We start from the raw sequence: 13,162 nt of genomic DNA, 5'->3' as shown, positions 1-13,162 counted from the left end.
TACAGCAAAGCCTTAGTCTTCACAGACTGGGTAATCTAGAGCACAAAAGACCTGAGGATGACACTCATTGACAAAACACCTTCTTAATATTCCACCTGTTTCTTTACCCTCTTAAACTGACTCAATGAGGGTTCAAGCAGGACTGCGGAGTGCTGTTGAAAACACAGTGAAATCCTCTCAGTACACAATGAATAATCCTTCGCAGGGCTATGTTAGATAAACTTTACAACAAAGGCCTTTTCAGCAGCTCATAAAAGAGCGCCTTGACTACTTAAGCTTTACTCTTCACTCAGCAGAGCACCATTTGAGAGTGGTTAAGAATAAGTCTGTAAGGAATAAAAGCAAGGCCGCCCTCTACTATTCATATTGAAGATTTGACTAAAATGATGCTCTAAAGAAACTCGAGTGTGGAACTAAATATATTTGAATGGTGAATCTCTGCTTCTGGAAAGTTTCTCTTAAACTCTAAGGGCACACTATATAGGCTCAGTTGTCCCGTACTGTGCTGAAGCACAATTGCCGCCCAACATGTTTAAAGGGCCATCCACTAAATTCTGCTGCTCTTGAGGTTATTGTCAGGATGTGTCTCATTCTTAAGAGTTCTACTACTTGTGTAAGTTTGTTTGAAGCAGGACCCCCCCCCCCCCCCCCCTCGTTTGTCTCATTCTGCTGTGGTTTTGCACACATGAGCCTACTTGTTCGTCTTCTTCCTCGGTTTTCAGACAAACCATATCCTGCTGTTCGTAGTACACATACTGCATAATGGAAAACTGTCAAACCAGATAATGTTTGTTATATTGGAATGTCATCGTAACCCATATCACTGAACACATTAGGGTTTCACTCTGCATGATATAATTTTCTTCATTCTGTCTGTTTTGATCCAAAATGCTTCCATTCAGCAGCCCATCTGAAATAACATTTGAACCAACTGAGCCAATGATTGAGCCGACAAAAATATTGTGATTCCCTCCTCTCTTATGTTGACACACAAACCAAAATAATTACAGGGGGTACAGATTTTAAAGTTATAATATGCAACTTTCAGAGTAGATTTACTGGAGATGTAGCACTTCAAAACCACTCTCTTAAACCAAAACAAAGCTGTCCCTAGTGCACCACTTCCCCTCCTCCCCCACCCCTAACTTAGTCTTCCGACCAAATTTCTACGTCTGATCTCCATTCAGATATGCAGTCTAAAGTTGATTTGGTACTTATTTCTGTGAAGTATTTTCTCTGGTTTTTAAAGTCTGTTGGTTCTCCTTTAATTGTAGTCTTGCAGTCAAACTCTGCCATGATGCTTCTACTAACAGCAACACTGAGTGGGCGTGGCAGTCTGTTTTTCCCCCGTGTGGTGGCAGGGCTAAGGGTTGAACAGGGAGGGGGTTCACGTACATGAAACATGTTTGAGCCTCTGAGTGAAACATAAACAAGCTGAAGGAATTGCCGTCCTGTCCCGTATGAACACAGAGCAAAAAACAACAAGCCCAGAGGGAGTTGTTGGTCAGCTAGGTGTCCCTGAATGCTCATATTCACCTCACAATTTGTTTAAGTTTGCCAACAGAATATTTGTGATTTGTGCATGACACACCTAACTAGAGCCAACAGATAATATTGGCCAATATTAGACTATCCAGTCACTATTGGTATCGGCTAATTTTATGGCAGATATGCAGCAGATTTATTCACCTGTCAAATAGCATATCATTGTATTACACTATCAGTTCTCTTTTTGGCTGTCACCTGCAGAGGGCACTATATGGATTACAACAAGCATTATCACTCTCCAGAGTGTCAAGTGGTGATGCACGTACATGCTCAGTTACTTCTAACTTGAGTGACCATCTTTTCCACAAGTGTTTGATAACTGCATGTGAGCGATATATGCAATAAATGTGTGTATCTATCTCTACAGATGGAACATAGATCTAAAAAAAATTATTGGCCGATATATATCGGTATCAGATTTCTTTCTCCCCAAAAATGCCATATTGGTCAGACCTGGTTACATCAGAAAACAAACACTGTCATGTTATACCAACCAAAGACCAAACTAGCTCACTTAAATATTACCCCCTTCTACGGGAACTATGTCTGAATAACTGCTGTGATTTTCACTTTTTTGCAAAAAATGAGAGAAAAAACAGAAGGTTTATGCAGTTGTTTATTTGAAATGTATTTGTATGCAAAGAATCACCTACTTTGTATCATAGCAAAACACTTCAAGGTATGGATCTCCACTCTTCAGGATGTGGCAGTGGGTTGTTGTGCATAAAGATGCCTTATTATCACCTGTTTCATGAGATGTCAAGATGTTATTTGATTCCCTTTTTCCTCATTCATTTATTTAGAGACTTTGTTTATGCATACAAATTCTATAAGAATCATTTCCCTTCCCTACATCCTGCCTTCCTTTTCTGGTGAATAGATTTTTCTTACTCTGACCCACCAGACTATCAAGTACAGTTGTCAACGTGAGCCAGTGGTAAACATAAAACCACCTCAAATATTTTAATGTTTTTAAATTTAACAGCATTTCAAAGCTTTCTTGTGAAATTTGTGAACTTTATGTTTGTAATTACATTTTTCAATCAATATCTTGCTCTTAAAAAACAAGCCCCCCCCCCCCTCGTGTTTTAGAATGCAGTAAGTCTCAGTTGTTGTTTTAAATCCCTTGAATACTTTCCCCTGAGCCTTGATTCTAAGAAGGCTTGGTGCAGAAAGCAGCTTTGCATACTGATTAGGTGCTTATCTTTATGTATTTTTTTGCATTTTTGAAGCAATAATAACCAATGAGCACATAAGTCAGGCTTACGGAGGACTCCGGTTGGTATTGTAGATTTCATGTAATTGGTATGAATTTATTTATTCTACATTTTGCTGTACAGATACATGTATTTAGGCTTCTGTATCAGTTTACTGCAAAGTTGAGATGAAAGCACAGCTAGCATTGGGAGGCTTACAGCTTAGGGATTGGAAAGGAGCCTGCTGCGTTGCGATACTCTGCCGGAAACTATGTTTTTATGTGTGTCAGTGAGTGTCACGGTGAGTGCACAAAATATATGTGAGAAAAGGTAAGTGCAAAAAGCTGTGAGTCAGAAAGGATTGTGTTAGTGTTGGAGTGGGTGATGATGTCCCTCTTTGCTGGTCACCACTTGTCTCCTCTTCAGCCCACACACACACATGCCCACACACCCTGTGTCACGTAAAATACCGTCGCAACAATTACTTTTATTCAACACACATTTCATGTGCAAAGCTTTGAAAAACAGGTTACAAAAGAACAGTTCTGACTGGTTATGACTTCCTCTTTATTATTGTTGAATTGATGTTATATATACACATGCAAACTGCATTCAGACTCTATGATGGCTAAACTTTTTTGACTTCTGGCTGTTGCTAGGTGTGTGACCATAGTAACGACAGTTACTAAGGAAAGGGAAATCAGAATCAGATATACTTTAAGCCTAGGGGGAAATTCGGTCATCACAGTTGCACAACATAGCAGTAGGAAACATAGAATATATATAGAATACAAATATACGTTGGAAATGATAGAATAATCAACAAGAGGATCTGAAGATGAATTAGCTGTACATGCTCATGGAATTGAATATATGAACAATATCTACAAATATAAGTATACAAAACATGCTTTGTTAAACAGGGTAGATATTGTATGGTGCATGTTTAAGGCTCAGTGAAGAAAATGTGTTCCAGATTTGCATCAGTATTGCGAACGTTTTCACACAAACTGTTGACCGGTTTACGAACAGATTGCAAAGTTAACGGACCAATATTTAATTCTGACACCTAGCATTTAAAAAAGGCTTTGCAGTCCAAATTCAAAACATTGGGATAGAGCTGTCTCCCCCCCCCCCCCCCCCACCCTCTCCTCCCTAAAGTCAATCTTCATACAGGTGGCTATGTCGCTTTCTAACCTCTCTCCATTTTTAAAAGCATCTCCTGTATTTATCCTAGTTTTACCACATTAATGTTTGTGGAGCTTATTAGAAAATGCAGAGGCTTTTTTGGTCGGTTAGAATCAGGTATATCTCAACCAGTTTGCTTGTCCGCTTCCATTGCTGCAGCACCTGTCGGTTTGGTGTTTGCCAGGCAAAAAGAGCGGCAAAGGGCAAAACGGCCGTGTGGGGTGCTGCCTACTTCTCTGGTCAAAACAAATACAGACCATTCTGCGCCGGAATCGAAAACTTGGGAGGACATACTGGCTGCTGCAAAGTTGTTAGAGAAGCAGCACTTCAATCTTTGATGATATTGTAAGATTATAGATATCTTACATATTTGGACCTTTAAACAGATTGCATAGTTAAAGTCAAAATAGTAAGAGATCATTCAAATGTTTCCAGCTGAGGACGGTCCAATATGTTGAGTTCTTTCATAATGACATCAGCTATAAAGCCAGTTTTATCCTGTATGGAATGGTGAAGAAACTTTTCAAAGAAGTGTTGAAAATGTCTCATTGTTCTCAACCCTAAAAGACCAAAATGAGTATATAACAACCACACATAACTACAAACTAAATGCAGTGGTGCAATGTTTCTGTTTTCTGCTCATGCACACCTTCCTCCCACGATGCAATGCACAAAGGAAAGAGTGGTGCAGGTCACAGCTGTTTTTTTTTTTTGTTTGAATAAATTTGTTGTTGGCTGTGAAACAGTTCCAGAACATCTTTCAAACTAAAAAAGAAAAACACATTTAGATTACTTTTTGATGCAGTGACTTTCTAGAGTTCTAACATGCACTGTGGTATCATGTAGTTATGATTATATGGAAACTGTTCGTTGTTTTGAAACATTTAAACATGTGTAAAACATTATAGATCAAACTCAATATAGCACTTTGGTCCGAACCTGGACTTGAACTGGTGAGCCCTCCGGTCAATCTTTTTTTTCTTGGATTAGTACACAGGCCTGAAAGACATTCAGGAGTTCAGCCTGGAATTCTGTCTAAGATTATTTCCATTTAATTTCTTACAGGCACAGTTGATAGAACAGACATTTTGCCAATTGCTGCTTATCTTAAATACTCAAGGTTCAAAGCTTCCCTCCATTATGTAAATGATTTCTGCACAAGTGTTTGGAATGAGTGAAATATAATTGAATAGAAGCCAAGAAAGCATTACCTTGAAATTGTCAATCAATGAACAAGCAGTGGTTGTTCACAGCAGCTCCCAGTGAATTACAGCTCCTGTTCTGCATTATCTGTTCTATTACTTAATCATGTTGCTGCTGGCATTTTCCTGTAAGTATAATGTGAGGGATAATGAAGGTCGTTAGCTGCGATGATAAAAGGCAATTAGGATATTGTTTTTCCATTCACATACTGTAGCTTCCAGGCTACAGTACAGTTGTGTTGTAGTACTCATAACCACTGAAGACCACTTTTTGAAGGTCTCGTTTTCGTCTTGGAATCGAAAGCATTTTTACTCTGCCTTGTCTCGGTCTCGGACTACGCAGACTCGGGATCTTAAATCAAGACCACCATTGATGGGCTATTTTTTCACGTCATTTCTGTGGTTAGAAAGAAAACACCTCTTTCTGAAACAACAAATAACTTCAATTCATTTACAATTAGATTTTTATCCCCTGGTTACAGACACAACCTTCCAGGTGTTACAGTCTAAGTGAGTGACCCTGACTGCATTCTCTCTGAGAAATAGGGTCCCCTCTGATATGGGATTTTTGGGGCAGATACCAAAATATACATTTATTGTGTTGATCCCTTAAATGCGGTTATCAAATATTTGTGGAAAAGATATATATAATAGCCAGCTAATATAAACATTTTCATCATCTACAAATACAAAGGAGTCAAATATTGGGTATGAAATAATTATTGGAGCCTCCCTCGAGTGTTTAATCTCTGCATCATAACAGTGTGTTTCTTTTCTTGCTTTTTGATCCTGACAGGCTGGTATAAGTCTCGGCTCTTCTCGTGCACAATGTCTGAATGCTTTCATTCTGTATTTAAACTGTTTTTACAATTTGACATGCTGATGTATATATATTTTTTTCTCCATTTGTTCTCTCCAGGATGTTGTCTGGGGATTGAACTCCTTGTTTACCGTAAGTTTGGCTTGTTTTAACTTTGCGTACAGGGGATTTGTTTTTTCACTAAACTGATTGATCTAAAATGCACAATGCTCTCTGATTTGATCATGGCAGTAAACAACACGTACATGAATATTTTATAGTTTCTGATTATTTAAAGATGTTGTGTAAAACTTGGATCTGTGCGCACATTTTTCCTCACATCTGTCAAAATCAGACATGTATCTTCCTTAATAGAAATAAGTGATCTGAATCACATTTAACTGTAATGTGATCATTACGGTTACACTAATATGATTAGTTCAACCTGAAAAAGAAGAAAACCAGATCCACACACCAAGAAGCTCCCGTTTAAATGTTCATCATAATCTTTGGAACCATCAGATAATCGGGCCTTGTGCTGACTTTGGGTGGATTGGGGGGGGGGGGGGGAAATCGAGCCCAAAATTGGTCTGGTTATCTTGTAGCATGTACCTCGCTTTAAAGTGTGCTGGATCCAAAATAAATACAAAAAAAAAGGCAAAAGAAGCAAATAAGATCGGCACACCATTTTTGATTAATTCAACTTTGACCATTACTACTTTTTATCTTTAATTAAAGCTGCCTCAAGACTGCAACTACTGACTGAGGGGAATTAATCATTCACAAAGAACAAATTGAGATGATAAGGCAGAAGAACAAGAAAAAAAATAATTACATGAAGCTCAAATTAAGCTAATTTAAAAAGAATTATACATTCAGAAGAATATGACAATCTATAGACTGTTTAAAGGAGTTTATTCTAAAAACTTTAAATATCAGATGAAAAAAAGTCATTATTTTATTTGATGTTTATACAGTTACATATGGAGGTTAGTATGGACATATTTTCTAATCATTTTGATGCTAGCCTGTTCAGCTATCTTTAGCTTAGCCCAAAATACGCACAATTAGCTAATCCAAGCTTGCATAAATGCATCATCGATTTCATTTTTAGAAACTTCCCCGGGTCAGAACTGTGCGATGGTGATAATGGAGATGGTAATCCGCACTGATGTATGCTCCTGCCCTGAATCTTACCTCTTAATCAGGAAACAACCTCTCAGGCCATCCTCCTTTTTTTTTTTTTTTTTTATCTCTCTAATAACACTTTTCTTCTTGTTGTGCACGGCATCTCGAAGGCAGCGGCATAATTAGGGCTTTGTGTTTGCTTTGTTTGCAGAATCTGGGTTGACATTGCAGACAGCAAATTGTGCTGAACAGGGCAATATCTCTCTCAGCAGTTTTTTTTATTTTATTTTTTTTTATTGGATAACAAAATTTGAGCCACAGAAAAAAGAATTATTGAACCCTGAAAAGTTCTCTAATGCAATAAACAAGCATTTGAGATCCGGCCAAAATCAATCACATTGTCTCACTTTTCTCTCTGTACCTTGAGCTTCTTCAATGTTCTCTCTTTGTCTATTCTCCAGGACCTTTTGAACTTTGATGACCCGTTGAATATCGATGCAGCAGAACATCATCTGAGAGACAAGGTGAGACTTCACTGAGTGAAAGAGAACCAGTGACACATTCACTGGGATTGTAACTCCAGCTTGACCTCCTTGAACTTCAGATATAGTTTAAAGCAACAATATGACACCTTTAAAAGGCTTGATGTAATAGTATAATAAGTTTCAACAGTGAAAATGGCATCTCTCTCAAGTCCACAGCGGGGCCCGATTGCCTGTTTAGCGTACTATCTAGCTTTGTCATCCGGCTGAGGTCATCTCACGAGAAGTGTGTACGACTTTGCTATTTCACAATAGTTCACATAGCAGCCTCCAGCCTAAAAGCAGCAAAGCTCGTCTAGGGCTGTGATACTAAACATTTTAACACATTGGAATGGTCATGAAAGGTCATGTTACACTGAGAGCGCCCTCTGCTGGATGGCCTGATGCGCTGATAGACTATACATTTTGAATTTGAAATGCTCATTACAGTTCAAATGCGAGTTTTCTCCCCCAGGAATCAAAAAATGACAACCCTAATACTGTTTGATACAATAGCTAACATTGGCTAAGAGGAAGAGGGCGGTGACAGATGAAGCTAAGAAGAGAAAAGAGAGAGTGACCGATTAAGAGTGTACAGTACATCCCTGCGGATATTATTCAGAACTGATTTTGATGTGGCGTTAGACTGTCGTTGTGTGGGGTGTCAGTGTTGTCTCATGTTTAGCAGCTTCACAGGGTACAGAAAGTCATCAAACACAAGAACAAAACAGTAACTTTCTTCATTGACATTCAAATGATTCACTTGTGAAGTCCCCCACAGTGTCTGAGATTTGTTTTGAGACTCCATAATCAAATTCATACCCTGGCTCCTGTTGATGCATAGAAAATGTATTTGGTGAAGATTTCCTGCAGCAGCAGAAACTATATATATATATATTTTTTTTTTTTCCTACTGCAGCTTTCAGTGACTACTTGCTTCTGTAGGTGGGATTACGTGATAATCAGTCAAGAGTGCTTTAATCTGGTATGGTGGGCTGAAGACAAAGAGCACACAGCTGCCTTTCTGAGCAGAGAACAGCTATTACGCTATGTTCAAGGGCTGCATATGGAACAGGTGCATATAGTGTTTCTAAAATAAAGAGCACTTCAACTATTTAATTCTCTGCAGTAGACAGCAGGCTACCCAATTTGTAAGTCAAATCAGCAGCCAAAACTAGAACTATGAATTCCCTCAAACCTCATTTACAAGGTGTGTGTGTATTGATGTCTACACATCTACATTCAGGGATGAGTTTGTGAATGTTTTTTTTGCAAACTTGAACTGCATTTTCTTATATACCAAGGCCTTTCCATTCAGCCTTTTTTGCATACACAATGACACAGGGTTGAGCTGTTTAATGTCAGCCTTCCTCTGAGCAAAACAAATATTCAGGCTGTTTCTGAAAGATTTGCACCCTTGCTAATTTACTACCAATGTGTTATTCCTTCTCTCTCCACATTTTCTATCTCATGTCTCATCTCTCTTTCATTCCATTTGTTTTACCAGTGACTCAGATGGTGTCAAAAACAGTTTAAAAAACAGACATTCTCAGTGTGCTGCTTTTTGTAATTTCTTTCCCGGACTGTCAATGAGCTAATGTAACTCTGCAGGGAGGCTGCTGACCAGCGATGTAGCTGTTAGTTTGGCATGAATTGAGATGAGCTGAAAGCATTTTAAAGTACAATATTTGACCTTTGGCATTTTGCAAGTACCCATTCCCACGATGCATTGGGGTGTGCCCAGCGGTGTGTGATAATAGCTGCCATGTGACCCCATTAGATGTGAACAATTTTTTTCTGTTTTTTTTTTTTGTGAGAGGGGAGAAAATGAAAAAGAGTGTGTGAGAAAAGATTGCTGGTTTGTGGCTGAGGTTATGATTGTTTAGATGAGTTGACATTCCCCCGGTGTAGGATGAGGTCGTCAGTTGGGAGCCTGTGGTGAAGTAAACACAAAGATGTCCTTGTCTCGTGGTGTCGGAAATGCACATTCATTTGTGAGCAAGGAAAAGAGTCTCAAGAGTTTCTCTGAAGCCATAAGGAACAGCATTCATTGCATAAGATACCCCGAAGCAAATGTCACACATCCTCTCCCTGAAATCTTCCAGAGTTGCTTGTTCACATATGTCCCTCACAGCCGTAGACTTTCCCTGGTGGACGGCTGAGGGGGTGTGGTCTCAGGAGGCAAGCCATGATGTTAAAAGGAAGGCTGACAAAGAACAAAGCCAGACGCTATGATGACAGTTTTTGCCTTTATATCAATGCTAGATGTAATTAAACATTTTCTGAGTAAAAACAAAAAGGAGCGCAGAAGAACACTCTGGAAAGTAGATATAAACTTCATCACTTCACTCACACGTGGTAATATCCCTTTTCTATTTCCAGCACATTGGCTCGCTCTGAAATGTTACAATCGGAGCTTGCAGGAAAAGTCAGGGTGAAAAACCAGCTCTGTGTGTTCACACATGCAGCCCCCCTCTAAAATTTTGGAAATTGTCAGATGTTTTGTACATGTGTGAAAAAGGTCTTAAGTGATTTACCTTTGTGTACACTCACACATCGACACAAACTCGCACAAAGCACAAAAAACCACACACATACACAAACATGCATGTAATGACTTTGCAGCTGATACTTCCTGCATGCACATATTCTGTTTGTTGCAACTAAATTGTCGTGCAGAATTGATGATGTCACTTGTTGATTTCCTGCAAGTAATATTTCTCGAGGAGGCTAAATTAAACATCTTCGTTTTTCATTGAATGCACTATTCAGATTTACAAAAGTCAAAAATGTTAAGGAAGGAGGCATTGCAATCTTAGTCCACATACATTATACGATTGGCATGTGCCGTGAAAACACATTTTCTTTATTATCTTATTCATGATATCTCACTGATCTGTTGTGGGTCTCTTGGGCTAAAAACAAAAGAAAACACAGAGCCATCCATCCATGACCCACTCCCACTGAGTCCCAGCCTGCTGCAATCAACTTCCGTAGTGTGTGGGTGGAGATGTGGGAGTGTGTCTCAGCACGTGTGTGTGTGTGTGTGTGTGTGTGTGTGTGTGTGTGTGTGTGTGTGTGTGTGTGTGTGTGTGTGTGTGTGTGTGTGTGTGTGTGTGTGTGTGTGTGTGTGTGTGTGTGTGTGTGTGTGTGTGTGTGTGTGTGTGTGTGTGTTGAGGTTTGTGAAGTGGAACTCCTCGTGGCTGCTCTCTGAATACATTTACACTGTTTAAAGTGGTTGAAAGGGAGCATCCTCACGGGAAATTTCTTGTGTGTGTAGGTGAGTGGTGACTGTTGAATTGTACGTGTGTGTGTGTGTGTGTGTGTGCACACAGACACCTGTGTAACAAAAGCTTAAAAAGGAATAAACTAGTCAAGTTAACAAATGTGCAGATTGAGTATTACCTGTGCGATGCATGAACTGTGGTGTAGTACAGAGTTTGGATACTTCCTATTCATCTTACTTTACATGGTAGCAGCCATTGCAGACAGTCAGGTGTAAGTGGGAGTGCATCCTCTGGCTTATATCCAGACATTTTTTCAAAGCACCCTATTTTTTCTGTGTGACTCCTTCAATTCTTCTTAGTCTGAAGTTTTCTGAAGACTACAAACAAATACTGAGCTTTGACATTTTCACTCCCTGTGCCATGTCTCAAATTCATAGAAGAGCCTTTTTTTATGTGAAACAACTTGGGATGTGCACATTTACTTGACAAAATGATTTAATGTCTTCACTCTTCTAGTCAGCCCCAGGATTGCTAGACGGTTAGACTAATTAATATTTTATTAGTAAAGGCCCTCAATGTCAGTCAAATGTTGTGTGTAGGCTGAAACTCAGCAGTTAACCTCCCACAAGCTACCTCTTTAAAGACCTGAGATCATATTAAATATGTCAGATTTTTATTGTAACGGCAATACATGCCTTAATACATTTCAGATTGAGTTCTAAACTTGGATCACAGGAGCGCACCCCAACTCCAGCAAAACTCTCATGATTTTACTTCAACTATGAAATGTTGAAATCGCTTGAAAAGTCTTAAGGTGTAAGGACAGCAAGCGATTCCCCAAAGCTTAGGACGAGAGTAAATGAGTTAAGATAATTAGAGTATATTAATGAAACTCAAGAAATCCCATTTTAACAAGATGAGTAGTAAAAGATTCACTTGTAAATATTTCTATTCACGGTTTCCTTATTTGAAATTGCACTCAAATTCTACGTAGGCTTTTTGCGGACCCAGGGGTGTCTGAAATCTCAAACGACAGATTGGAGAGGGGGAAAAACAAATAAATTGTATAGAGCCATATCAAGCTTTCCTAAACTAAATAATTCAACGAAAATGATGAACTAAACCACAGCTGACACCAAACAAGTGACCCAGGAGGCTTTAACAGTTAACACAAAAGCCTGGAGTAGCATCAAAACTATCCAGCACCGCAAGTTGTATTCTGAGAGACTAGCAATGGAAAACAAATACACATGGAGTTCTTCGTTTGTGTTTATTTACACACACAGACAACGAGAGAACACACAAGGAGAACCTCTCACTACCTCTGACAGTGAGATAATGAGTCAGTGCAGACCACTGCAGACCCAGAGTTTATATAAACTCCACACACCTGAGCTTAATCAAAGCCAATCAGTCACACACACACCTGACTGCAGTGAGTTGATTCTCTCACCACGAGCAGAAAGAGTAAGTGCCCTCACACTAAACTACAAATAATAGGATTATTTTAAACAGTGTTATGAAAGGAAGTATTGTTGTAGATTAGAAACATGATGTAGTGAAATCAAAAGCGACCTTATTACCAATTCTGGAATCAGTATCATTACATTCTCTTGGTGTTATAATTAAAAAAAATATCAGTTGTTTTCAAAACTGGATTAGTTAAATTTTTTTTAAATAAGCTTTTAGGGTGTAGCCTGATATTATTCTGCATAGAAGCATCAAAATACACATGTTTCTGAAGAGGAAAAAGGGAAGATATGTCCCTTGAATGTTACAGAAACCATTAAATAAATCCTTATTTACAGTCCCTAAGATACATCTTTTATTTCAAAATGTAATATATTTAGTCTTACAAAAAGTAAAGGGAAATGGTGTGATCCAAAGTGCAAAGGCTCTTACCCTTGCACACTCCACCCAGAAGCAAGTATCATTATTTAAATGTCAGTTTTTGAAATGGCAAAAATAAAACTGAACTAGCAGGAAGCAAAATGGTTAAAAAAAAAAAAAAAAAACCTGCAGTGCGAAAAAAGTGCATCAGCATTTTGATATCAAATTTAAAAAATGGTGCTAGTGTATCTCCAACAAACTGGTAGATTTTCTGCAGTGTACTGTACTGTGATATTGACTACTACTAAAGCACACAGAGTGACAAGATGTGACCTTGGAGGGTCTGTGAGTGGTAAACCTCCAAAGTTTATGCGTCAAGTGGCCCCACTTTGCATTCTCAATCCTCTACTTCTACATTAATTGCTTCTCATCAATCCGAGAGACAACTTCTCTTCCATTCTTGGTCAGGTACCTCAAGTGGCTTAGCCCCTTTGATCAATACCCTATCAAGTCAAGGAGACAC

At 38.8% G+C, this 13,162-nt stretch overlaps 1 protein-coding gene across 1 annotated transcript in view; it reads left to right on the top strand.

Annotated features, from left to right (window-relative positions):
- The window catches only part of ube2f (ubiquitin-conjugating enzyme E2F (putative)), a 47,865-nt gene that overhangs the window by 24,410 nt on the left and 10,293 nt on the right, over positions 1–13,162 (top strand). Inside the window, exons 8-9 of the mRNA XM_061053796.1 lie at positions 6,054–6,086; positions 7,523–7,585. Of these exons, the coding sequence (XP_060909779.1) occupies positions 6,054–6,086; positions 7,523–7,585 (96 nt within the window). The remainder of the gene's footprint in view (positions 1–6,053; positions 6,087–7,522; positions 7,586–13,162) is intronic.

The sequence above is a fragment of the Labrus mixtus genome, chromosome 13, assembly GCF_963584025.1.
Source record: "Labrus mixtus chromosome 13, fLabMix1.1, whole genome shotgun sequence".
In the NCBI taxonomy this organism is placed as follows: Eukaryota; Metazoa; Chordata; class Actinopteri; order Labriformes; family Labridae; genus Labrus; species Labrus mixtus.
The sequence above is the reverse complement of the archived record's forward strand: the minus strand, read 5'-3'. Positions and strand labels throughout refer to the sequence as shown.